The 27,908-nt window shown below is 36.5% G+C and overlaps 1 protein-coding gene across 1 annotated transcript in view; it reads left to right on the plus strand.

The window, feature by feature from the left end:
• The first annotated feature begins 2,196 nt into the window (after positions 1-2,196).
• The window catches only part of FAM98B (family with sequence similarity 98 member B), a 37,259-nt gene continuing 11,547 nt past the window's right edge, over positions 2,197-27,908 (plus strand). Inside the window, 6 exon segments of the mRNA XM_028506385.2 lie at positions 2,197-2,325; positions 9,943-10,088; positions 11,333-11,467; positions 16,596-16,774; positions 19,960-20,040; positions 20,767-20,883. Coding sequence (XP_028362186.1) covers positions 2,255-2,325; positions 9,943-10,088; positions 11,333-11,467; positions 16,596-16,774; positions 19,960-20,040; positions 20,767-20,883 — 729 coding nt within the window. The 5' untranslated portion in view covers positions 2,197-2,254.

A 27,908-nucleotide genomic window follows, 5' to 3' on the forward strand; every position in this document is an offset into this window, starting at 1 on the left:
GTTTTCTTCCATCTTCAACATTAAAATGGCTCCACAAAAATTCACCAATTTTGATAAGTTTTCTTAAATGCACACTGATATGACAGCTGTAACAATACAAACTAACAAAATTGTTTCAAATGAAGGTAAAGACAACTAAACACTACTAGGGCTATCATATGAAACCATGTAAAGGGCTTTTGGCCAACCCAATGCAAAATGTGTGCTTAATAAACTGTCAACTTATTGAATGTCTGATGCTTATTTAATAGTTACTTCAGAATATAATCTCATAAGCATTGCCAGTACTATGAAATGCACATTCTCCTCCCCCATGCATGTAAGCATGCATGCATGTTCACAAACATTGAGGCTGCAAACTTCTCTTTGGGGTTAAGGTGAAAAGTGTCTGGAGACCAGCTTGGCTTGCAGAACATTAGGAAATGTTAAAAGCTACTCTCCACTAATACAGTGGCTACAGAGTAGCTTTTAAGCACTCAATCCCTAATTAATTCCCAATTCTAATCCCACCTCCAAAGCAGCAACCAAACCAGAATTGATGGCAACTTTCTAGAATCCTTTAGTGGAATCCAAAACTTACTCAAAATGTTTCCTTCTTTTTTTTCATTGAGTGGCATGCTATAGTTCTTGTGATTTTTAATTTTGTGTGTCATCTTGACTGTGCTAATGAATGTCCAGATAGCTGGTAAAACATTATTTCTCAGTGTGTTTGTGAGGATATTTCCAGAAGAGATTATCATTTGATTCAGTAGACTGAGTGAAGAAGATAGACCTCAACAATGTGGACAGACATCGTTTAATCTGTAGAGGGCCCAAATAGAACAAAAACGTGGAAGAAGGGCAAATTCTCTCTCTCTCTCAAGCTGGTTATCTATCTCCTGCCCTCAGATATCAAGCTCTTCGTTCTTGGATTTCAGACTCTGATTGAATTATACCACCAACTTCCCTGGTGCTCAGTTGACAGACAATGGATTTTGGGATTTGGCTTCCATAACCACAATAACCAATTCCTATAATAAATCTCATATATGCTTTTGGTTCTATTTCTCTGAAGAATCTTTACTGATATCGTTTCTCTGCAGTGTGCTCCCTCACTGCAAATCAGTACATCTGATTTTATCAGAGTACAAGTTTGTTCTTGGGTCTATGGCTAATTAAGTTTTAATGATACATGTGCACTTGAAAATGTAGATTATGAGGTTTTGGGAAGCAGCGATCCATGTATATCAATTAGGTCAAATATATAAATCATGGTTTGCAAATCTTGTGTATGTCTACTGATTTTTTGACTGTTATATCAATTAATTAGAGACATATGTTTAAAATCTTCCTCTATAATTGTGGACATCTCTATTTCTCCTTTAAGTTCATTTGGTTTTTTATTCGTATATTTTGAGGCTGGGTATTAAGCAAATAAACCTTTAGGATTGTTATAGCTCCCTGTGGTCTTGATCTTTTTATCATTATGAAATGTCCCTACTTAGGTCTCTCTGATACTTCTTGCATTAGTAGCTATTTTTATGCTAATATTTCTACCCAGCTATCTTACAGTTTAAGTTATTTTCTTTTTTTTTTGCATTTTTAGATTTAATCCAATGTTTTTTTGATTATTTTATTTTCACCTTTTCTTACTTATAAATTTTACATTTGATTATTCCTTTAGTGAATATCCTAATGGCGACATGCAATTCTTATTTGTAAGCAGTACAACACAGTGTGTATGTATAAGAAGGTCGTAGATGCACAAATCTGATCATCAATCTTCCACATTTCATAATGAAACAATATAATTATAAATTAGCTGCCCCTTTATTTTTTTAAAGTTGGAACATTGCTGCGTATATTAATGTAAAAATTATACGTGTAGGTACATGTTACGTACTAATTTTAGATTAAAATAATAATTATTCCATTCAGGACTTTTGTTGTAAATTGAGAGGTCCGGGAGTCTAATAGGTTAACAATGTGGGTAGGATCACTATGTTTGCTAAGATTGATTTCAACACAGATAAGACCTAACACAAAGAATACTTTTTATTACGATTATTTCTATTATTATTTTAGAAAGTTATTATTGTTACATAAAGCCGTTTCAGGCACGGAGTATTATTTGCCTCTTGGCCAGAACTTTTCGGTCCCCCGTCAGAGGCTCTCTTAGGCAGTTCTGGTCAAGATCCCGACCGGAACCTTGCCGCGGTAACGCTAGTTTCCGGCGGGCTCCTTAGAGTGGTGAACAGCTTTGGGCCAAAGGACCATGAAAGGGCCAGAGTCGGGTCCCGAACCCACGATGGAGGGGGACGTGCTGGACACACTAGAGTCGTTGGGGTGAGTATTCCTAGGGATGTCTTTTCCCCGAAAACCTAAGCTCTCCCTCAGCCTGGCTGCTGCAATCTACACCCTGTGGGCCTCTACTGGGCTAAGGCCGCTGGGTGCAGGCCTCCTTCCCTGCCTCGCTCCCTCCGGCGCTTACGGAGTTAAGAGGGAGGCGGAAAAGAAATCCGTTTGGAGGGTTGGGGGTGGAGTAAGGCCGGCGAGCTGGGGTGCGTGGCCCCCTCTTCCAAACGCTTTGCCTGGGAACTCCGCAGCCCGGACTTGCAGCACTGGTGCGAAGTGACCCGGCTGGCATCAGCCCTCCCGGGAAGCACCACCCTACCCCGCGGGGGCGATTTTTGTTTACGTAGTTGCCGCGCACTGGCGGAGGGGGTGCTGCCACCCGGGGTGCTGCTGGGGACTGTCGTCTCCTACTGTGTACAACCGGTGGCTTAATTAGGCCTTGGGAGCGAATCTCTCCTGCTTCCTTGACTGCAAATATTTTAGTTCAATCCATTCATTGAACCATTTCATCCGTTCGTAAACAACATATTTACATGGTGTTAATATGTGTTTATTACTGCGTATTTATGTACTAGACCGAGGAAAAGACAGTTGCAGAGTTAGTGGTTTACATAGTCGTTGTGACTACGTGGTATGTACTGATACATACAATTCAGAGTGATAATTACTATGAGAACTCCTGGGATAGTGCGAATACTTCCAGGAATGGGTAGCAATATATGCACCATAGCTTTCCCACAGCCTTAGCCTGTTTTTCTTCACAGTCATTATTCCTTTCCCAAATTATCTCGACCCGCACGATGTCTCTTGAATGCCCCCGCCTCCATCCCAAGTCAGCTCCAGGAAAACAGGTGCCTTTCCTGTTTTGTTCCCAACACGATACTACCAGGATGTGTGGCATAGTAAATTGTGGTTGAACGAATGAAGAAAAGTTCAAAAAAGAGCATGCACAGAGGTAAGCATAGGGCCAGATAGTTGAGAGTCAAAAAATACTCGTTGAAGCCATGAGAGCCATCTGTACAATTGTTTGCCTTGCCACATGTCAGAGTTTGTCCAATGTAGGTTTGTTGAGTGTAGGTTGTGCCTTTGAAGTGCAATTATGAAGCTTGAAACCCCGAATCCCTTTATCTTTTACTGAAGCTGCGCTTGCTTCTCCGTGGATTGCTACTTTGGATCCTGATAGTAACTACCTTGCAATGACCCACTGTTACAGAGCCTTGCACTTAAGAGATCCTGAATAAATGTTTGCCGAATAAAGAAAGGAGCCAGTGATTATTTACAGGGCATGTTTTTACTTCTGTGAAATCCGTTGGAAATTTTCACTTTACTTGGTTAAGGGAGTAACCAAAACAAGAAGTTAAAATACTTAATTGAAGTGTTTAGCTCTCAAACAGTTTAAGCTCCCAAGTACTCTAGAGAAGAATGGTGGGATTTCTGGTCGTGGCGGTGCTGCTCAGTTGGTTGGAGGTGCCTCCGGCAAACCAAAATCTGGAGGGTTGGATTCCTGGTCAGGGCACTTGCTTAGTTTGGGGGTTTGGCCCCTGGTTGGGGTGTATATGAGACACAACCAATCATGTCTCTCTCTCACATCATTGTTTCTCTTCCTCTCTTAGCTTCCCCCCCCCCCAAAAAAAAAATCAATTAGCATGTCCTTGGGTGAGGATTAAAAAAAAAAAAGAATGGTGGGATTCTATTAATAGTTTATGAAAAAGATAGTCAGTTCTTTTTATCCTTCCTTTATTCCTTGCATTTGTTTGTATTATAGGTATTTGAAAAATGAAGTTTACTATGATCTTACTCTTACTAAAGAAAATTAGTTTCAGAGTATTCAATATAGAAAGTAAAACTTTACACACTTCAGAGTTGATTTTCCTGGAAAAACTGAGGGCAAAATTTTGAGGTTTAAATTTTCCTATAATGATAATGTGGAAGAAAAGTAGTTGTTTACTTACAGTAGGAGTTATAATTGAACACTTTTAAAATACTCTCTGTACATATTGTGAGTAATGAATTTCTTTTGTGATTAAAATGTGAGATATCATGAAGGTACTTTTGCCAGATTACATAAGAAATTAAAGGGAGGAATTAAAAGTGGACATCTTTGTGAAAGAACAATTTAGTGATATAGTCTATTACCAATGAAAACAGGCGAGAAATCGTTTACTCATCTGTGAAAGGAGTAGGCTGGAGCTGACAATTTCAGAAGTCTCTTTCAGTCCTGACAGTCTGATTTTGTAGAACAGTGAATCTCAACTCCGACTCTGCATCAAAATCATGTATGGAGCTTATGGAAAAAAGATTGCAGTATAGCATATATCACAAACTGACTGAATCGTGATCTTTTGGGGGGTGCCGTGTAAGCATGCATTTTTGAAAAAGCTTCACAGCCTAGGTTGAGAACCATTATAATGGAGATAAGTTTATTTCAAATATTTATTGAGTACAACTCTATATTGGACACTGTCTGAGAAGTCAAAGGTAAGCAAAATAGAGTTAGTCCCTGACCTTATGGAGCTACAGTCTAGTGGAGAAAGACATGATCACATATATTGATTAACTACAAGTGCTTTAAAGGGAAAGAACAGGATGACATAACAGGAGGACCTATATAGTCTTAGGGGTTAGTGATAGATTCCTGAGGAAGTGGCATTTGAGTTGAAATAGGAATGATCAATAGGAGTTGACTGGGTGAGACTGAGTGGGAAAGGAGGACAAGATGTCCTTACAGTGAGAACAAAATAGGAAAGACTTCAAGTAGAAAGGAGCAGGCTGTACTAGAAGAACTGGAAGTAGGCTAAGTGGGTAGAGGGTAGAAGATAGAGGGCAAAAGCCAGAGTGGTGGAAGATTGGACTGGAGAGTCCACTGAAGTTCAGGGCATGCAGCACCCTTTAGGCTGTGTTGTATTGAGTTAGCAAAAAAGTTCGTTTAGTTTTCCCCCCACAAAATAAAAGACATTTTTCATTTTCACCAATAACTTGATTGATTTGGATATTTTGAGTATGGCAGTTATCTCCCGCATGGTATAACATTGATTGTTCTCAATGTCTGGATTTGATCGCTTTCAACTTCAACTGCTCTACACAACTGTGGAGCATTGTCCAGTGAGAAATCTTCAGCCTGAATCTTTGCAAACCACTTTGACATGTTCAGTCAGTCACAGCACCTTCTCCATACACTGCACAGATCTTCTTTTGCGTTTCAGTTGCATTTTTACCTTTCTTGAAATAATAAAGTATAATATGCTGAAAATGTTACATATTTCCATCTTCAGTGTTAAAATGGCTACATAAAAACTCACCAATTTTGGTAAGTTTTTAAAAATATGCACACTGATATGACAGCTGTCACAATACAACAAAATTGATTTGAATGATGCTAAAGACAACTAAGAGCTATTAGAGCCATCTTATGGAAAAAACCAAATGAACTTTCTGGCCAACCCTGTGGAATTTTTTTCTTTGTCACAACAGCAATGGGACATGATTGAAGGATTTTAAATAAAAAGGGAGTGATTAGATGTCTAGTTTGAAAAGCTACCTTTGTGGGCAAGATGGAGAGTGGACTGGAGAATTTAGTTAGTCTAGACATGAAGCAATGGTTGCTTAGTGGCAGTGGATATGGAAAGAAGTGTGTTAGGGGACTTAGTGATTGATGGGATATTAGAACTCAGATGATGGTGTTAAGGATTCATTTCTGCAGTAGGTATTTATTTAGCACCAAAATGAAATAATGTACTTTGGAATCTAAAATGAGTGGGGAAGAAAGTGAAGAGAGCAGGGAGCTAGTCAATACAGAGAATGTAAATGGACCAATGGAATGGAGGTAGAGGTGATATTAAAGAATAGTTGTAGGTGACTGGTTAAAAGAGCAAGCTGAAAGAAAAGATAGTAGGTTGTGGTCAGAGAGTATGGTATTTGAAATAACTTCCAAGTTGGAGTAGTTCCAGGTGGTAACAAGAGGGTGGCTCACTGACATGTAGTGGCAAAGATTGGCAAGGAGGAAGTTAGGGAATTGAGAGCTCAGGGTACAGGACGAGGTATACATAAAGACTTTGAAGAAACCTAGTGTAATGGCAAACATGGGAATGGAAAGGAAAAGTGAGCACAGGGAATGCCAGGAAGTACCAAAGAGGTTGGTAGATGAAAATAACAAGAGGAAGAGGGTGGCCAATCCGACTGGCTTGAGCCTGGAGAGAGCAGGAGGTATTTATACCAAAATGAGGGAGCAAGGATACAAATTTTATATTGGGAAGCAAGGAGAACAGATGCTGCCATCTGATGGAGTGAGTAAACTAGCCAAAGCTAGAGGCGGTAGGGATAATCTTTCTGAGATTGACAATATAAGAGAATTGTTGTTTATGAATGGGACATAGGGGGAGAATTGGGAAGCAGGGAGAAGGGAGGTGCTGGATCAGAGGCAGGCCTATAGGGTGGGCAGGTGACAGGGGAAAGGGCCTCATTTTATATGTTGGGTAATAAAACTAGAAAACAAAGTAAATTAGGCCCTGGTTGTGTCTTTGTGGAGGTTTGCCAGTGTCCTTACAGACTGAAGACTGGATTACCCAGTTTGAAGTGCCAGACGGGCCACTATGGTTCCAGTGTATGGAGGACGCTTGGGGGAGTCTGGGCCTAGGGGAGGTGTCTCCAATGTTTGGAATAAGATGAGCACTTCCCTAATTAAGTAAGAATGTGTAGAACAAACTAAGAGAATAACAATACCTTTTAGGACATTATGCCAACTAAGTAGGGTAATAAACATAAAGCACTGTAGCACTGGCCCACCATAAGAGCAGTTTATAAATTTTAGTTGTATTATGATTGTGATTGTTATTAGATGTTAAGTTTGTTAAATGCATTTATTTTTTCTTTTGATTTTTATCCAATTTCATGAACTGAGACATGAGACATTAAGGCCCTTGGGATTTTCTCCCTCTGAATTCCTTTTTTCTGGTGATCTAATAAATTTTTGTTATATTGTGGTTGGCATTTGAGTGAAAATAACTTATCACCAACTATATGAATTACATACATTTATTCAAAAGTTTATGATTATTGCAGAAATGCAAGTAAGTAGGGGGAAATAAGATGTTTACACTTCAATCTCAATGAGAGGCACTCTAAGACGGGGAAGAAAGTAACTGCATAGAGGAACCAGATTTGGGTAGAGGAGTGAAGACAGTGGTCTAGCCCCAGGTCTGCCTTTGCCTGGCTGCACAGCCTGGCCAGGTTATTTGCTTAGTTTCCTTATTAGTGTAGACAGAAGTTTCACAGTTCACATGGAACATCTGGGGTCAAATCTGGGGTTAAATCAGCATGTCATCATGTAGTTATTTTCTGATCCAAAGTTGGATAATACTAACTTCAAAGTATTGCTATAGAGATTAAATGAATTATAAATAAATATATATAAGTATATATATACACACATACATATACATATATCTATGACTAGCACTGTGCCTGGCCTACTTAAAGCAGGTATCCTAACCTTAGTAAACATTAATTTCTTACTTGCAAAATAGGGATTTGAAAATATCCTTCATGAGGGTATGACCAGAGAATTCAGAGAAATAGAAATGCAAATGGCCTGTAAACACATGAAGGTTGTACAGCCTTGCTCATAAGAGAAATGTGCATTAAAACTATACAAGATACCAGATGGTCAAAAATCCAAATGTTTGACAACTTTGGTGCCTTGTAGGGGATGGGTACTCTGTACCTCATGGTACAACCCTCTGTAGAGGAAAATATAATAGTATCTAGCAAAGTTACATATTCACTTACCCTTTGACCTAATAGTCCCACCTCTAGGAATCTATCCCTGATACACAAACATCTGCCAGTATTTTATAATAGCAAAACACTGTACTAACCCAAATGTCCTTCAGTGGGGGCACAGTGAATAAGATGTGGTGCATTCAGTCAGTGGAGTGCCCTGTTTTCTTGCCCAGAATTTGGATAATTTTATTGTATAGTAACAAGAAAAATGACTGAGTAGTATTTCTCCTGCTTTCTAGTATATGTAAATATGTGTGTGTTTGTGAGAGAGGGAGTATATGTGTTTAAACCAAGGAATAGGTCAGTATATAGTAGGCTACCTTTTATTTAAAAAAGGTTAAGTGTATATATGTTTAAGTGTATATAAAGTAAAAGCATTATGGAATGGCAACCCAAAACTAATAAAGATGGTTATTTATAGGGGAGGGAGGGGACAGAATAGGGTGAACAAGATTGAAATTGCACACTAGATTTGTCTGAATGTACCTTGCTTTGTAAATTAGACTTTGAAACCATATAAATGTTTTACATAATTATAAAGCAAAATTAAAAATGAAATGAGAACAATAAAAGAGAGGCAGATCCCTAAAACTTAAAAGCAAAATGAAGCAAAGGTCTGTTAATATTTTGAGTAGGTGGTTTAATCACATGGAAAGGAATTTTTAAAAATATATCCTTACTGGAATATATTCTAAAGATAAAAACACAAATTGTTTTTAGTGATTTTATTATTAGTAATAATGCTGGTTTTCCTACTTTGAAACTATATGTAATTTATATTTATTTTTACTAGGATTGTGTAAACATCATAAGAAACCAGATTTTTATTGAAAATAGTTCAAAATAGGTAAAAAGAATTTTAGAGACAGTAGATGAAAATGTAAAACCAAGTAAGTAAAACCCCACAATTCTAAGTTTGAATTGGAAATAGCAACATGATCCCCTGATGTAATTTCTCTTAAAAAGATACAGTACCAGGTTGGGTACCATTAAAAAAAATCAGAGCTTCTTAAGAAATGGCCAGTTACAGGTATAGAACAGGAACATCTTGTCATAGAAATCAAGGAAAGTGTTCAGAGAATACTGAAGATAGTCGAACATGAATGGCCTCCTCCTAAGCAAAGATAGGACTGTTTGAAAAGAAAAAGGACTGCAGTGGATTAAAACGCATCAAGTGTGTTAAAATCTATAAGCTTATAATGTGAAAAAAAAGCTCAGTGGCAGAAAGAGCAACAAAGTAGGAAACTGTTATCTAATTCAATTAAGATAATATACAAGATGATTAAAAGATTTAAGGTCCTATTCAAACACATTTTGTAGCAATGTTTGAGGGTGTAAAATTATAAGTGGTTAGGTTAAAATGATCTCACAGGTCTTTTTCAGCTGAAATTTTTTTAAATTTAATATTTGCATCTTTTTTCACTACTTTTTTCTTACTGTATTAGTAGACTTAGTTCTATTTGACTTAGTGTTATATATAATTTTTCTCTTAAAATTGGTTAATAATTTTACTTAAAAATGTTAAAATATAGGAAAAAGCCAAACATTAGTTATATAGAGCAGAAATCAGCACACCATTTCTTTAACAGACCAGACAGTAAAAAATTTAGGCTTTGCTGGCCCTGCTGTCTCTGTCACAACTACTCAGTTCTCTGCCACTGCAGTGTGGAAGCAACCAGAGACAGTCTGTAAGTGGATTCATTTATCAGCTGTGCTCCAATAAAGCTATTGTAAAAACAGGCAGCAGGCTGTGATAAAAGAGTATGAGGCTTGCTTTTTATCTTTCTTTTTTTTTTTTTTTTTTTTAACTTTTCATGTCTTCCTTTCTAGGTATAAGGGACCACTGTTAGAAGAGCAAGCCCTTATCAAGGCAGCCGAGGATGGACTGTCTTCACCTGAATTTTCAGAGCTCTGTGTTTGGTTAGGCTCTCAAATAAAATCACTCTGCAACTTGGAAGAAAGTATCACTTCAGCTGGTATTGCTATTGTGTTTATTTACTTTTTTGTTTAATAGTAAAATGAAGTGATAGCTTACGATTTATCTATAGTGTGCCCACTATACAAAAAGAAATCATGAATATGAAGAACTTCAGTATGTTATATTAAATATCTTTGGATTATATGCTATATTAACTAACCCAAAATTTGTTCTTAAATTTGTATAAGATTATAAACAGTTACTGTGTATCTGCTGTCTTAACCTTATAATTTTTTAGAAAATGTAGAGTCTGAATTTGGTTATTTTTAAATTTTTTTTAATTTTAATCATTGTTCAAGTACAGTTTTCTCCCCCCTACTCCCATTCCAGCCCACCCACCCAACCCTCCCCCCTTCCCCCCCATTACCCCCCACCCCTAGTTTTTGTCCATGTGAATTTGGTTATTTAAAAAGTTTAACTTTTGAATACTGCATATTTTGAATTAAGGTTTTTATTTGTTATTGTTTGTCCTTTTGTATTATCAAGCCTGCAACTCAGGACATGGGTTCTCTTAGGAGTGCTTTTGTGAAAAATTCCTGTACTACTTCATAAAGTTTAATTCACTACTATCTCAGTAACTGGAGTCATTGTGTGTCTTTGGTAGAATTTCAGATAGTGAAATAAAATGAAAACTGAAAAATTATTGGGCATTTGCAAAAGTAGCCTTCTCTTTTCAAGCTGTCCTTTTAAATTGTTTTTTCCTTGCCAAATCTAATAGAATTTACCTGAAGCAAAGTAAAGTAAGCTAAATTCAAAACATGACACAGGCTCCCATATAATTATATTATGAAAAAAAAATAAGCAATGATGCTTAATAGATGATTGCATTTATTATCTGAACCCATAGAAATGCAATAGAAATGGATCATTTGCTCTGAAGCCAATTAATAACTGCAATAATGCTTTTAATATTTTAGTTACTAACAAAATATTTTCATTTTATCTGCTTTTATTGAATGTGTATTGGAAAATACTTATTGGATTTAAATGTAAAAATACTTATAATCTCATGATTACATATTTATATTCTTAAATTGATACTTGTTTCTTAATTAAATGTTACTTTGAATATAGAAATTGTTTATCTTTACCTAAGCTTTGGGGTCACACATGTAAGGGTTTAAAGTCAGGGAGAAAATTTAGAATTGAATGCAAAAATGAAATGAACAAGTGGTAGATTTTATAATATCACATTATATGGTAAATATTCAGTAAATGTTTTATTATTTTTCTTTGTTAAAGGGGGAGATGATCTAGAAAGCTTCCAGCTGGAGATAAGTGGCTTTTTAAAAGAAATGGCATGTCCGTATTCTGTACTCATATCAGGAGATGTGAAAGACCGTTTAAAAAAGAAGGATGACTGCTTGAAACTTCTATGTAAGTTACTTGTCTTTGAACATTTAAATACATGTGTTTGATCTGGTTTTGTTTTTCAGTTCAAAATTTATGAAATCTTATTAATGAAGCACTAGGTATCTTGTATATATAAAAGGTTTTGATATTTGACTTAAAATATGAAGCTGACTCAAATATTTATATAACTGTAGTATAAATTTTAATAATATACTCTAAGATTTCTAACACTTACGATTTATTTGGCCAATCTATAATTCCTTGTGTTTGTGATTTATATAGTATTTTAGTAATTTTTCCTTCACCTAATTCATCTCTTTCATTTATGACCAGATGGCTAAAGTTGGTGATCTCTAAAGTCCTATTTGATCTTAAAACTCTTTGAAACTAGTCTGCTAAGCAGTTTATAAGATCTTGTTTAAGTAATAGGCACAGAGTGATAGTGGGTTCAAAAATACATTTATTGGTCACTTATGATTGTGCCAGAGACGACTCTAGGCATTAGGGATATCAGTTAAAAAAATTGAATCCTTGGGCCACTGGAGTTCTTGTGAGTGTGACTTATTTTCATCAGGGGTTATTTTGGAGTAAAATAACCCTATATCCAAACAATTACCATAAATAAAAATCCATTTATTTGTATTGTGTCCCTTGAAAAGTTTTTTTAGTTCAGTTAAATTTCATGCTCTTTTGAAAGTTCTACAAACAATGACCATTTGAAAGAATTTTCTAACATCTATTATTAAAGATTTGTTATTTTAGGTTGTACCATTTATAAAAGCATCCATGAGATACAGTCCTTCTAGGCTGCAGTGTTAGTAATGTTTGTTGCACTAGGGCAGAAATTGTAAGTATGTGCTTAACTAGTGATGATGATAGAAGTGTTGACATTTGAATTGCTTTGTGTGTGTTGGGGGGACTCAATTATGACTCTCCTTTTTATACTGTTTAGCCATCTTCCTTCCGTTCAGTGTGGGTCATTGATTTAATGAACCATTGTTATTAATGGGAGGGCCTAGTAACCCTTAGGCATATTGGGACACAAAGGAAGCAAAAAGCAAGGCCTAAAGGAGCTTGCCCATTCTTTGTCAGTCAGTGAGAACTGTGTAATTCATTATCTTTCCCTGTTTGCCTTACCTGCCAAGAAGCTCAGGGAGAGTAGTAAGATAGACTTCTGGTACAAGTAAAAGTAAAGAGGAGCTATAAGAGAAGTTGGTATAGTTTTTTCTGATTATAAAAATACATGCTCAGGAGGCGGGGTAAGATAGGGAGTTAGTGTTAAATGGACCCAGAGTTTCAACTGGGGGAGATGAAAAAGTTCTGGAGATGGATGGTGGTGATGGTTGCACAACAGTGTGAGTGTACTTAATGCCAATGTACACTTAAAAATAGAATGGTAAATTTTAGTTCTGACTGGTGTGGCTCAGTGGGTTGGGCATCGTCTTTTTTTTCCCCCCCTGTCTCTAATCCTTCTTTATTTTATTTTTCTTTCTTTCTTTTTTAATATTTTATTTATTTATTTTTAGAGAGGGAAGGGAGGGAGATAGAGAAACATCAATGTGCGGTTGCTGGGGGCCATGGCCTGCAACCCAGGCATGTGCCCTGACTCAGAATCGAACCTGCGACACTTTGGTTCGAAGCCCAAGCTCAATCCACTGAGCTACGCCAGCCAGGGCCTTTATTTTATTTTTCAATTGTAGTTTACATTCTGCATTATTTTGCACTAGGTTTAGGTCTCTAAAGTCATCTTTTTTAAAAAAATTTTATTGTTGTTCAAGTACATTTTTCTGCCTTTACCCTTCCTTCTCACCCCCACTCCAACCATCCCCACCTCCCTCTCCTGATGCCGTCCATGTGTCCTTTATAGTTGTCCCTGAATAGGCATCATCTTGAAAACTGAAAAGTTACCAGTCGATTCCTGGTCAGGGCATGTGCCTGGTTAGGGGTGTGTGAGAGGCAGCAGGTCGGCGTTTCTCTCCCTGTTCTTCTCCCTCCCTTCCCCTGTCTCTCTAAATATACATAAATCAAATCTTTAAAAAAAAAAGAATAGTAAATTTTATATTATCTTATATGTTAAGAAATTTCATGCTTATCATAGAAATCTTACAAAGTAGATAAAATTATAAAGCACAAAATCATTTATAATTTCACTCCCCAGAGAGAATCATGAATAACTTTTTGGTGTATTTTCTGTTCCTTCTCTTTTACCTTTATACACATACATTTAAGTATGACTGAGAGCTCGTTACAGATGCAGTTCCTTCTCCTCTTCGTCTTCATTTAATATATTATGAGCATTTCTCCATCACTTAATATTTAAAAAAAGTTAAACTGGCTAATAGCATTCTGTGTTATGGACATAACATTGTTACTTAATAAATTTCAAATTCAGAGGTATTTGATTTTTTTCTATCTTATATTAATTTCTTTGTTTATAATTTTGGATTACTTTTACTTAGACAAAGATTATGAACATTAAAAAAAAATCTCTGGTCTACGTATATATTGCCTTATTTTGGTCCAGAGAGGTTATACCACTTCTCAATTTTACCAGCATCTATTCCATCTTCATCTTTAGTTTGACTGTCTTGAAAACATGTAAGAAGCTCCTTCATCTTCTTCTTGGAAATGTTTGCAACATGCATAACATTAAAAGGGCCTGATTCCCTTCTATGTGGAGAGCCTTTCTAAATCAAGAAAAAGAGAAAAACTCACTGGAGAAATATGTAAACACGTAAGACAAGAAAACGGCATTCTACAGAAAAAAAAGTTTTTTAATTGCTTTTGAATGTGAAAAGATGCACGGTATCCTTCAAAGTTAAAGAATTATAAAAAAATAAAAGGATAGGATACTATTATGTTTTTCATTTAGCAGGGTAGAAAATACACACACAAAAATTTAAGTCATAATAAAGTTTTGTGGAATAAGCATTCTCATACACTGTGGACTTACTTTAGAGTGGGGTGGGAGAATAACAGGTACAGCCTTTGGAAGGGCAGAATTAATATCACAGTTGAAATTTGCCTGTTTTTTGGCTTGGCAATAGCATGACTAGGAAAGCATTTATTTCCCCAAGTGTACAAAGATATATGAAAAAGATGTTCACTATGGCACTGTTTGTGGTAAAGTAGGAATGATATATCTTTGCAGTGATAGCCGTTAGAATGAAAACTGATCAAATGTGCTGATGTGGAGTAATCTCTGATATATTAGTAAATAGAAAGTGAATATACAGAACACATGTAGTATGCCTTGTAGAAAAGAAATAAAAGTGGATAGCCCTGGCTTGTGTGACTCAGTAGATTGAGCACAGGCCTGCGAACCAAAGGGTTGCCAGTTCCATTCCTAGTCAGGGCATGTGCCTGAGTTGTGAGCCAAGTCGGGGCCCCCAGTAGGGGGCATGTGAGAAGCAACCACACACTGATGTTTCTCTCCCTCTCTTTCTCCCTCCCTTCCCCTCTCTCTAAAAATAAAGTGTTTTTTTAAAGTGCATAGATGGTAGATATATATATACTAAATATATATACAAATATATGCCTAAAAAGATGGCCAAGAAACTAATAATGGTGATTGCCTCTGGGGAAGGGGAATCTGAGGGTCTGTGGTGGGAAGAAGAGTTTTCACTGTGTTGTTTACCATTTGCATGGATTCACGTTTTAAATACTAGATGGAACTCTTGTTTGTACTATTACATGGAGCACATTTCCATAGAACAGAGGTGGACTTCTGCCAAGTTTCTTTTCAAAATACAATGTTGAAGAACTGGTGATCTGTTTTAATGAAGTTTTGAAATTAGAGGGACCTTGGCATAGTCCTCATAAGCAAACTTTAATACTTACCGGTCTCAACTTTTTGTGGGCTTTTTAGACTGTCTAACATGTATAGAATGCATGGAAAAGTCTTTAATTCAGTGGCCGTCAATCCTGCCTGCTCATGAAAATCACCTTGGGTGTAAAACAAACCACTCAGATGCCCTGCTCCTACTTCAGAGCTGGTTCAGAATTTCTGAGGGAGGGACCTTGGCACCTGTACTTTTAAAGTTTCTCAGGTATTTCTTCTGCTCAGCTGAAGTTGAAATTACTGTATTAAATTGTTTGTGTGTGTATGTAACTTTAAACAAAAACTACTGTAGCGAAAGTTAATTAAAAATAAGATTATAACCATTTAAGATTTTCCGTATTTTTCTTTAATGTGGCTGTTGAAATGATTAAATGAAATGGTGACAGTAAAGAGGTGGTCTGTCTTGAAGGCAAATAATCACTCAGATTACTCTCTTTGCCTTAGAAATTAGTTAGAGCTGTGTGTTTTCCCCTGGCCTGAGCACTCTGTGCATGTGAGAGAGAGAATATTTTATCAGTGTCTTAAACATTTTAATACTTAAATTATTGATTTACTGGTGTGTCTCTCCTACTAGACTTTAAATTCTGTGGTAGGCACTGTTTTGTTTTTTTTTTAAGTTTTCTTCCTGCCCTCTTTATTATCAGTAGTAGTATTTTATGATAACACAGCATGAGATCTATCCTTTTAGCAAATTTTTAAGTATTTAAACACTCCAGTACAGTATTGTCAACTATAGGCGCTGCACTGTGAAGTTGTAGACCTCTAGGACTTCTTTTGAATAGCCGATCAGTACGTATCCAGCTTGGCTTATGGGGACTATACCAAGGTCCCTCTAATTTCAAAAGTTCATTGAAACAGGTCACCAGTTCTTAAAAAAATGTATATTTGACTAATAACTCTGTTTCTCCCTCCCCCTTTGGCAACCACCATTCTACTTTCTGCATTACAAGTTTGGCTGTTTTAGATTTCTCATCAAAGTGGTATGTAGTATTGTGCTCCGGTGTCTGGCTTATTTCATTTTGTACGATGTCCTTCAGGTTCATCCACGGTGTTGCAAATGGCTGGATTTCCTTCTTTTCAAAGGCTGAATGGTATTTCATTGAATGTGCATTCTACATTTTCTGTATCCATTTATCTGTCAAAGAAAACCTATCTATATGTTGGTTATTGTGAACAATATGGCAATGGACATGGCAGTACAGATCACTTTGAGATCCTGATTTCAATTTCTTTGGATATGTCCCCCAGAAGTGGGAATTTTAAGGAGTTTGTGTACATTTTAACATTATTTGTTTTTCCCTTTTCTTATAGTATTTTTAAGTACAGAGCTTCAAGCTTTACAGATATTACAGAACAAGAAGTGTAAAAATTCTCAAGTAGATAAAAATAGTGAAATTTATCAAGAAGTTCAAGCTATCTGTGATACCCTTGGTATTCCCAAGTCAACAACTTCTGACATTCCACTTATGTTAAACCAAGTGGAGTCAAAGGTAATGTGTTTGTTGTATTTTCTTTCTCCAAAATTCAACTAAGTGCTTACATGTTAATGCAAATGTTATATTAAAAATATTTCCTTTAAATATATAAGATAGACATTTCATTTCAAGAGAAGTTTACCTTCATGAGAACTAAACTTTGGATTTGGAGTTAATATGCATGTGACCTAATCTACCTGTAGATAATACTCAGGCTTTGTGAGAGTTACATGATAGAAATCAATTTGCAAACGTAAGGATCGTTTTCCTAAACAAGGTTGAAATATAGTTTAATGAAACAAGTAGAGTTAACCTATAAAGTCAAAGGCAACTAAATTTTTGTATGGATATTGTTGATAGAATTGCAACGTGGTTGTCTTTGATAGTGAGCAAGCAGTTTCTGGTGGATAAGTGTTTAGCAAGTGTTTGTTGTAGAGTGAATAAATGAGTATACTGATGGAGTAAAAACAACTACAAATTTTGTGCCTCAAGCTTTTAAATTTTTTTCAACTATTAAACTACCCTTTATCCTAGTCGGGCCATATGTTAGAGAGACTGCCACTCTCACAGACCAAATTCTGGCCTAATTCCTAGGTTTCGTAGGAGCCCTGTAAGGGGATGATACAGTACAGGGTTCATTTTAAAGAAGAAAATTCTCGCCCTCAAGAATAGGTACTTAAACTCCATTTTTAGGCACATTACTTTAAAGTAAATTCTTAAATAAAATACTTTTTTTGCATTGATAATTTATGAACTGAAAAATAAAGGTCTGTTAATGTGAGAATTTTAATATCATTAAGATGAAAACACAATATTAAAAACTTTTTTTGTGGGGCAGGGGGAATAGAACTTGCAAACCAAAGAATAAGTTGTTAAATCCAAGCTCAAAAACATTGCTCTGGAGTTAAGGTACTCTTCAGACTTTTCTTCTCTTTTACTCTGGATTAACAATGATCTGGGGTTGGCTAAAATGTCTGGGACTGTTTCAAAATGAGACAGATTTCTGGGCTCTTTCTAATAGTGTGTTTACATATTTATTCCAAAAACACTTTTTCCTTTTATGGGTTTCAGTTAGTATTAATAATATCCCCAAACCTCTCTTCTCTTGACTTAAAGCAGCTAGAATGGCCGTGTTCAGATGCTGGTGGCCTGATTACAAGGGAGTTGTTACTGTGGTCACTGTGGCTGAGTGTGTCCCTGAAACGACTTCCTTCTGCATTCAGTTTCCATCAAAGCAAATACTTCCATATATTTTTTCTTTTATGTGTGATGTATGCAGAAGAGACTTTGCCACTGTTGGGAGGAAAATTATTAATTTCTAACTTAAAGCTGTTTAAATGTGACTCTAAAGTAATGATAGTAATATTAATAGCAAATATATAGCATCTAAATGTTTATATGCAACAGTTCATTGAATTCTTAGGTCACCTATAATGAGGTAGGTATTGTTACTATCTGCAACAACTACATGAGGCAGCTGAGGTACTAAAAGATTTTATAAATTGAACAAGCAAGGGTCTAACCAGTAAGGGTAGATCTGAAGTTGGAACCCAAGCAGTCATCCTCCGCTCCTCACTCCCTGGCTCCATCACAAGTGATTCTCAGACTTTTTGAAACTGTTATCTAATGTTGAAATCCTGGGAGTGTGATTACATGTAAGAAATTACAAATATGCATTTAGAATCCCTGTTCAGTGAGGAGTTACAAGTAAAACTTTTAGAAATATATCTAATAATCAAATTGGAGGTATTTACAATAGTTGTAGAATCTACAAAAATGGTATATTTTAAGAAAATAAGTTAATTCTTTACAGTATGCAATAATTGTATCAGTAATTGAATTCTTATTATGAAGGTAGATTTGCTCTTTTAAGCCTTGGGACCCCTCATTTACACTTCTTTTGAAGCTAGTTTTTAAAAAACAGCCTCTCAAGATACAATCTATGTGCCATAAAATTCACCCATTTTGCCCTGACCTGCATGGCTTAGTGGTTTGGGTATCATGCTGCAAAGCGAAAGGTCACTGGTTCGATTCCTGGTCAGGGCACATGCCTGGGTTCTGGGCCAGGTCTCCAGCTGCGGCACTTGTAAGACACAATTGATTGTTTCTGTCACACATCAGTGTTTCTCACCCTCTCTTCCCCTCTCTCTGAAAATAAATAAATAAAATCTTTTTAAAAATTAACCCATTTTAAGTGTACAATTCAGTGAATTTTAGTGTAGTTTTATAATACGACCATCATCAAAATCTAATTTTAGAACATTTCTATTACCCTCAAAAGAAACTGTATGCCCATTTATAGAGACTCCCCTTCACCACCACCAGTCTCCAAGCTAACTTTATGTTCATAATTTTGAATTCTTTTTCTTAAAGAGAGCCTCCCAACATTAAATAAGCTTCATACCCCTAACCTGTGAACTGCTCCTGATTGGCTTACCTACTTACCTATAACTAAGAAACTGTAAATATTTCATTTTGTTTTGAAATATTTTCTTTAGATAATAAAGGATTCTCCAGTTGGGAGGGTAAGTCCAACTTAAGTCATCATTTCTCCATCATTTTCTTCAGGATAAATGACTGTTATTGGAATGACCCCTGATAACACTAAAGCAAAAGTGAATGCATAATATCATATTCATGGAAATAAAAATGTTTTAAGTAATTTAAATTGGTGGCTTTGCAAAAATAATGAAATGTGTGTATGGTGACTGTAACTGAGAGGGCTTGCCCTCCTGTGTTGTCTTGCTGAACAGTGAAGCCAGAATCCTTACAACTGGGATGTGTATATAGTACTTAATTGAGAAAAATCAATATGCTCATCAGAGGTGTTAGTATGCTTTTTGAGAACTTGCCAGGATGTAAGAGAGTGCCATCTTAAGAAGAAATTCCAAAATTATTTTACAAAAACATACAGTCTTCATAGCAAAACCTTTTAGTAGCTACTTTAGTTGTCTATGTACATTATTTCTTATTCTGGAAAAGAAGATGTGCTGTAGCTTGAATTAATATAATTAATGCTCTTTGAAAAAAGATATTCTGCCTTGTAGTGATAATCTTTCCCAGTATATAAAGGTATATTTTAGTTATTTCACTTTAACATTTTATTTATTTTCTAGCATTTAAAATACCATTTTAAATGAGAATAAGATTGTTTTAAATTAGGGATTTACATTTTCACGCTCTTTTATGTTTACTTTTAGGTGAAAGCTATTCTCTCAAAAGTCCAGAAAAATCATGTGGGAAAACCACTGCTAAAGATTGATTTAACTCCAGAACAGGTGGTAAGTGTCCACCACCTACCCCCCCATTGCTTTTTATTAATTTTATGTAATTCAGTTAATGAATATGACTTCATTTTATAAATTGATGTCTAGATTTTATAGTATGTAGCATGCATTTATTATTTTGGAGAATTAAAATGAATTGATATTCTAGAGTGATAGGTCCAAACATATTTCTTCAATCAGATTATTAATTTAAGAAATTTCTGGCTAAGAGTTTTTATAGTGCCCAATGTATTAGCATAGTTGTGATTTAAAAAGGATAGTAGCTCAAAGCCAGCAAGGTGGGATGTTATTGGTACTTTTTTCCTTATTGGACCCTACTACTTAGCATGTAGATGTTTTACTGAAATTAACACATTTGATTGAAGATGAAGTAAATTTACCAGTTGTAGAGTTTCTTTAATATCTTCTGAATATCATAAATGTTGTATCACATTCTCTATTAAATAATTTACTGTAAAGTCTCTTGGGATTGGAAAATGGTCATCAAGTACAATATCTTTTCAATCAGGGAATATTTACCACCATTTTCAAATTTTTCTGTGCATAATAAAAGAAATATCTTTTCAATCAGGGAATATTTACCACCATTTTCAAATTTTTCTGTGCATAATAAAAGAAATATCTTTTCAATCAGGGAATATTGACCACTATTTTCAAATTTCTTTTCTGTGCATAGTAAAAGAGTCTAAAGTTTATGATATTTATTTCCAAATTCTTCAGGAACAACTGGAAAGAATCAATGGTGCCCTTTCCTGTGAATACGAGTGCCGGCGGAGGATGTTGATGAAACGATTGGACGTGACAGTGCAGTCTTTTGGGTGGTCGGATAGAGCAAAGGCAAGGCTGTTTTCCCGTGTTTGTCCTGTAGGTGGTACTCTGGGACAGCGCTTCAGGCTCTCGTCTGTTATGTAACGGTGCCACATTTGCACTTGATCGCTCTGTCTGAAGCACATGCCCAGGCCAACTACTGGTCTTATGTAATGGTCCTGGCCCTGTGTAAATCCCTGTGTTGTATGCAGATATCTCAATTTCTACCCAAATCATTCACATTTATTTTAAACTCATAGCTATTGTGATTTATGCAAGGATTGCATGAAAGAAAGGTACATATGAGACAGATAAATATAGCGAGCAACTGGTCAAGAAGGCAGGATATAGGAATAGATACAGGAATAGATACTGATATGTGAACAAGTCTTAAAAGTGGCTTAAGGCTGTGGAGTGTGGTCCAGTTGAAGAGGGGGTTGGAGGGTGGGGGCATCCGCAAATAGAATCTCTTCAGGTAGCTTTCTAGAGAGCTAGCTTCTGTCACTTCCATTTTATGCCTTTAACCTGTACCCAGGCTTTGTCTGTGACTCCTTGTCCTACCTTGCAATGTAGTCTGGAAACTCTCCAGACAGGAAGCTGGGACAGCTGTAGGAAATCATTTGATTCCCCTGTTTCAAGGAGCACTGTCCTGTGCTCTGTGATGTCCAGTGTTTGAAAAATCACTGGTTTACATGGGTTGTCTTGTTTTAAAGTTCCAGGTGGCAGGATAAAACTGGTGGATCTTACTCTCTGGTATATATTCTTTGTATTAACCGGGCAGTTTTGCCCCATGTTGTATCAGCTGGGGTCATTTATGCAGCTTCATTCAGCTGATGCCTGGGCTAGGCTGGAACATCCGAGCTGCTTGTCTCACATGTGTGGATTCTGCTGTCTGCTGGGGTGATTTGGTTGTCTTCTTGGCTCTGGTGTGGTCTTTTCATATGGTATTTTGTATTGGTTTCCTATGGCTTCAGAAACAAATTACCACTAACTTAGTGGCTTTTATAATATACATTTATTCACTTATACTTCTGGAGATCAGATAACCTAAAATGAAGATATTGGCAAGGTTGCGTTCCTTCCAGACATGTCAGAGGATAATCTGTTTCCTTGCTATTTCCTAGCTTCCAGGTGACACCTGTGTACCTTGGCTCTTGACCTCATCCTCCATCTTCAAAACCAGTAGTGTAGGATCTTCTGACCTTTCTCTCTCTCTCTGCTTTCATTGTCACTTCTCCTGCTTCTGTGTCGGACACTCCTACTTTCTCTCTCTCTCTCTGTCTCTCTGTCTCTCTCTCTGTCTCTCTTTCTCTTTCTCTCTCCTTTTTTTTTTTATCCTCACCCAGGGACATGCTTACTGATTTTAGAGAGAAGGAAAAGGAGGGAGGGAGAAAGAGAAAGAGAGAAACATTGATGTGAGAGAGAAACATCAATTGGTTAACTGTTGAATACATCCCGACTGAGGATCAAACCGGGCCAGGGCCTGTTTCTCTTATAAGGATCTTTGTGATCACTTTGGCCCACCCAGAAAATCTGGGAATCCAGGATAATCTTTCCATCTGAAGATCCTTAACTTAATCACACATTCACAGATTCCAGGGATTAGAATGTGGACATCTTTGGGGGGGTCATTATATTCAGTTACCAGATGTCCCATCTTCCTTCTAATTGGATTTTATTTTTTTCTTGCATTATATTTCACTATCATAGGCTGCTGCTGCTTTTTTCATTTTCTTTTCTTAATATGTATTTTTTAAAAATCAGGTTGCTTAACATTCGAGTCCTCCATTTTCTGTATGTCTTCCCTCTCCAAAGCTTCTTCTGTCTTGCTATTGCAACCTGGCTGCTTGCGCGACTCTCCTTGGCTGCACCACTGTTTCTGGACCCAGCGGCCTCCTCTTTCATTGCTTTTTCTCTCGTTCTGTAAGTCCACAAAAACTATCTAACAAAGGGTACGTTTGAGTGATTGTTCTGAATCCTTAAATTCTGAATATGTATATCTGCTGTCATATTTGATTGATAGGTTGGGTAAATGTATAATTCTAGGTTGAAAACATTTTTTCTCTAAGACTGTTGAAGGCATTATTCTTTTAGCATTTTGTGCTGCTTTTGAGAAACCTGATATCATTTTCTGTGTTTTTGGATGACCTTTTATTTTTTTCTCTGGAAGCTTTAGGATTCTCTTCTCTATTTTTAGAGTTCTGAAAGTTCACATCAGATGTCAATTTGGGCCTTTTATCATTCTCTGTGCCAAATACTAGGTGGACCTTTAAATCTGTAGACCAGCTTTTATGTTTCTCTTCATCAATTTCTTGCCTTTTGTTTTCTGTGTTTTCTCTTTTGGAAACTCACTAGTCAGATATTGGGTATCATTTTATTGGAAACATCCAATAAATAATCCCACTTTGATTTATTGGAAATATCCAATAAATGAATCCCACTTTGACTCATTTTATTGGAAATATCCTTGGTATTGAATTTTTGTTTCTGCCATCATTTTTTAATTTCCAGAAATTCTTTTTGATTCCTGAGGGGTTTTTTTAATATATATTTTTTAAGTTTATGGATATGCTATCTCTTTAAAATTTTTATTTTATTTTTTGGTTTTTAGAGAGGAAGAGAGACAGACAGACAGACAGACATCAGTTTGTTGTTCTACTTATTTATGTATTCATTTGGTTGCTTCATGTATGTGCCCTGACCAGAGATTGAACCCATAACCTTGGTATGTGAGGAGGATGCTCTAACCAACTGAGCTACCCAGCCAAGGGGATATGCTATCTTCTTACATGAGGATAAAAAATGTCAAACTCCTCTCCCAACAAAAAAAGCCACTTTTGGCCTTCAATTACTTTGTTTACTACATGTAATTTTTTGTTTGCTTTTCTCTCTTGTGGTAGCTTCCTTCAAATGGGTGATGGTTACTGGTTGTTCATTTTAAAGAGCAAGATGGTGAAAACCAATGGTGGACTCGGGTCATTGATTGGATTGGAATTGTTGACACGAGGCTTGGGAGTTGGCTGTTGTGCTGTGGGAATTCCTAATGCTGACTAGTAGAAATCTTTTCTCCGTAGCTGCTCATATTTGCAGGAAGGGAAACCTCATTTTTTCTACATACTTTTCTTCCTTTGACCAGGGCAGGACGAGTGGAGGGTGGCACCAGGAGCTGGAGGAGCAGACTGTTCTACGGATAAACTGAGTTAACCCCTCTTTTTGGCTCCACATTTCATTTTCTGAGATGTTGGTTCTTTTCATATCTGTATCCCTCTTTTCCATTCTCTTTGTAGTATATGTATACCTTTTTTATAATTTAGTGTGGTCAGTCTGATCACTTACCTAGAAATATTCCCTCATGTATTGTAATAGAGTCTCCTTCCAAACCCCTGGCAGACAGATCCAGAACATTGAAGAGTGAGTTGAACAAAGTTGCTGGTGAAATGAAAGCTATTATTATTTCAGGAACATTTTTTTGGCATAGTAATAGAATAGCTATAAGTCAAAGTTGAAGACTGTCATTTAGGTATTTTCTTTTAATAAACATTTATTCCAGCATCTCATGTGTCAAGCAGTGTTATGTACCCGGTTCTGGATGAGCTTTTCTGTACCCTGTGTAATTAGGTGGGGAATGTTCTTAAAAGATTTCTGTGTTTGTAAGACCTAGTCCGATTGTTCAGGGTCTTTGTGACCCAAGTGGAATTTCTTGGTCAGAGAATATGCATGATTTTTTTTAAAGCTTCAGCCTTTATTAAATGAAAAGGAAGTAGAAGACAGATCGGGGAACAGGACAGGGACTCCTTTTTCCAACTACACATATACAGACATAAAATATAGGCACAACTAAGTAAATGACAGGGACAATTCAGGGGACAGAGGCAGCACCCTCCAAGAATGGACCTGGATCCAAGGGTGGGCTGGTACCTGGACCAGGGACAGACATTCTGAGGGGTTATGTTTGAGGAACTTGGGGGTGAGGTACTGGGCTCCTGTTAACACAGAAGTGGGGAAATTCAGGTCTACCTTGTTGATGCACCAATAAATTTCATTGTCTGAAGCACTCTTGGAGGGGGGATTTCTTGGCAGCTCATAGCAGAGTGCTCTGGTGTACCACAGGTCCACCTTCTCATTGTGCATGCTCCCCTCAGTCATCCCTGGGGAAGGTAGTCCAAGATGTCATGCGTTGTCTTCTCCTCAGCAAAGGTACGTGTACAAACCAGTCACAGTGAGCAGTCCTGAGCTTTTCCTGAAGCCCGAGAGCAGATTATCTGGCTTTTATGTCTCTGAATCACCCTCCTGTAGCAGTACATCAGAGCATTTCTAGTCTCTCCATGAACTGTGGCTGTTCACTTACTCATTAGAAGTGCTGCTCTTCTGCAGCTCCTTGCAGAGCATCCTGTGGAGGGCATACTCCTGAATCAAGTAGATCCTCTGGCGGTCATTGAAATACAGAGACACAGGATGTGGGAGTGCTGAAGATGAAGCAAAGCTGGATTTTGACTGTCCTGCAAAACTGGTGCTCCACAGCTTCCTTTGGAGCTCTGAGACTTTCAGAGGACCTTGAGTGCTATGATGAAATGAGCCAAGTACATGTTTACAAACATGCCTTTGCCCAGAGGATGCCCAATCTCAAAGTCATCAATTGTGAAGGACTGCATTAAGTTGGATGTCCCATTGCTCCTCTGGCTTAGGCAGCTGTGGGCTGGGCATTGGAGTGGCTCTTGAGGACAAGGGAAGATGGGATGGTAGGCTTCTCTTGGAGGACTCTAGGGAAGGATGTTCAGGCCAGATTAAGCTGGCTGCCGGTGGTAGGGTGAAGTGTAGGCAGTCTTCTTCTGGGTTATCCTTAGTGGGAAGGGGGAGGAGACCTGAGGCCTGTGGCACAGCCAATGTCCTGATTGCTGGCTAAAGACTCAGAATATGCATGATTTTAATGCTTTTGATGCATACTCCATAGTTATTCTTCAAAAAAGGTTATATACCTTTATCAGTATGGTTAATCTAGTGTCTTTTTCTTCTTTATTTTCATTGTTGACACTACTGCAGAGGTCCCCATTCCCTGCCCTGCCCCGCCCCCGCTTTTGCTTCCCCCCTTCTGGCCATCATGGTTTCTTTTTTAAATTATTTTTCTAGTATTGAGATAAGACTGTGAGTATAACTTATAACTTTATAGTTTACTTTTTTCCACCAAGTATGTCCTGATCATTGTTTCATATCTCAAAAGCTTTATTTCAGAATTAATTTTAAATTCATTTCTTATTTTTGGAGATATGATTCAGTACCTTAAAATGTACAGTTCAGTGGTTTTTAGTATAGTCACTGCATTCTGTAACCATTACCACTACCTAATTCCAGGAAATTTCCATCATCCCCCAAAGAAACATGCACCCATTAGCAGTCATTCCCAATACCCCAACCCATCCCTTGTAGCCACTACTGTGATCTTCTTTCTGGCTCTTTGGATTTGTCTATTCTGGACATTATATACAAAAGGAATCATACACTGTGGATTTTTGTGTCTGGCTCCTTAGTATAATGCTTTCAAGGCTTTATCATATGGTGCCATAATTTACTAACTCTTACATGTTTTTTCTATATAACTGATGTCAGGAATGTTAATATGTATAACTTATAAATTTTAAAGTATATTTTTATGATGCTCCTAAATGGAAATTAACTGTACCAAAGATTATTGACACTTAATGCTCGTGATTCACATGGCCAAATTGTTTTGTGAAAGTTGGTATGAATTTAAACTCCTATCAGTAAGGTAAATGAAATTTCATCTTCAGTTTAGTCTCTTTAATATGTAGAATATTAAAGTTAGCAATTTTATTGTTAACTTGATTGTTAAAAAGACTAAATTCTTTTAATTTGTATGTTTTTATTGATAAAGTTTAACTTGTTTTCATAAGCTTATTAGTAATTTCAGTTTCCTCTTTTTTTGAAATTTTTATTTGTGTCTTGTCTTTTCCTCCTTTGGGTCTTCCTGTTTTCCTTTTGATTGAGCTTTTTATATATTAAGGAAGTTAGCTAGTTGCTTTATCTGTTGAAAAATTTCCCCATTGTCTTTTGATTTTGTTTTTATGTTTTTTTGAAGTACAGAAATTTCCATCTTTATGTTTTTTCAATTTAAAATAAAACACCAAACAACATATTTGGAATTTCAGAGAGGTATACTTTATTATAACTAAGGTTACAAAGAGCCAATAGTTTATTCCAGAACCATTTAAAATATAATTGATCTCTTTTCTCACTGATCTTAGTTTTCCTCTATCATTTGTTGCATTCATACATATATGAGGCTTTGAATGTCAGTTGCCTATTTTGTTTCATCAGCCTCTTTTTTTCTCCCTAAGTTCCATGTGATTGGACTGAGGTAGAATAGTGTACTATTATCTGTACACCTGTGCTTGTGGGTCAAGTGGGTTTGTACGCTTTATTAGTAAGTGGGCAAACCTGGAATTCTCTTTGTATTTGGGGGAAATTGTTTAAGCTTTCTAAGCCTCATTTCTTTTCCTCCCACAAAAATGGGTAATATAACCACTCTGAAAGGATGTTTTAAAAATTAAAGAAATGACTATTAAGTGAACATATCCTGGCACATTTAGTATTTTATGGATGTTAGCTATTAAGAGGATGATAATTTCATATTGCATACTAATCTTTGGTAGAAATCTTCTTTTTCAAAATTCTTTTAGTCATTCTTAAATATTTAATTTCTGGATTAATTTTAGTTTCCTCCCCCCCCCCGCCTGCCCAGTCCTTCCAAAAACCATTCAAATAGGATTACAGTAATCTATTAGTTAATTTGGAGGTTAACACACAATATTCAGTGTCTCTATCCAGAAAGTTGGTATTTCTCTCCATTTATTCAGGTTTTCTTTTTGTTTTTAAAGGTTTACTATTTTTTTTTCCTGAAAGGTTCTGCATGTGTTTTTGGTATTTTTAGGCATTTTCTTTTTTGTTATTATGAATGGAATACTTTTTGTGTTGGGTTTTTTTTTTTTTTTTTCAGGAAAATGCAAATTAATCTTTGTGTTTTTTTCCATTACCATACA

This window comes from Phyllostomus discolor, chromosome 1 (assembly GCF_004126475.2).
Source record: "Phyllostomus discolor isolate MPI-MPIP mPhyDis1 chromosome 1, mPhyDis1.pri.v3, whole genome shotgun sequence".
In the NCBI taxonomy this organism is placed as follows: domain Eukaryota; kingdom Metazoa; phylum Chordata; class Mammalia; order Chiroptera; family Phyllostomidae; genus Phyllostomus; species Phyllostomus discolor.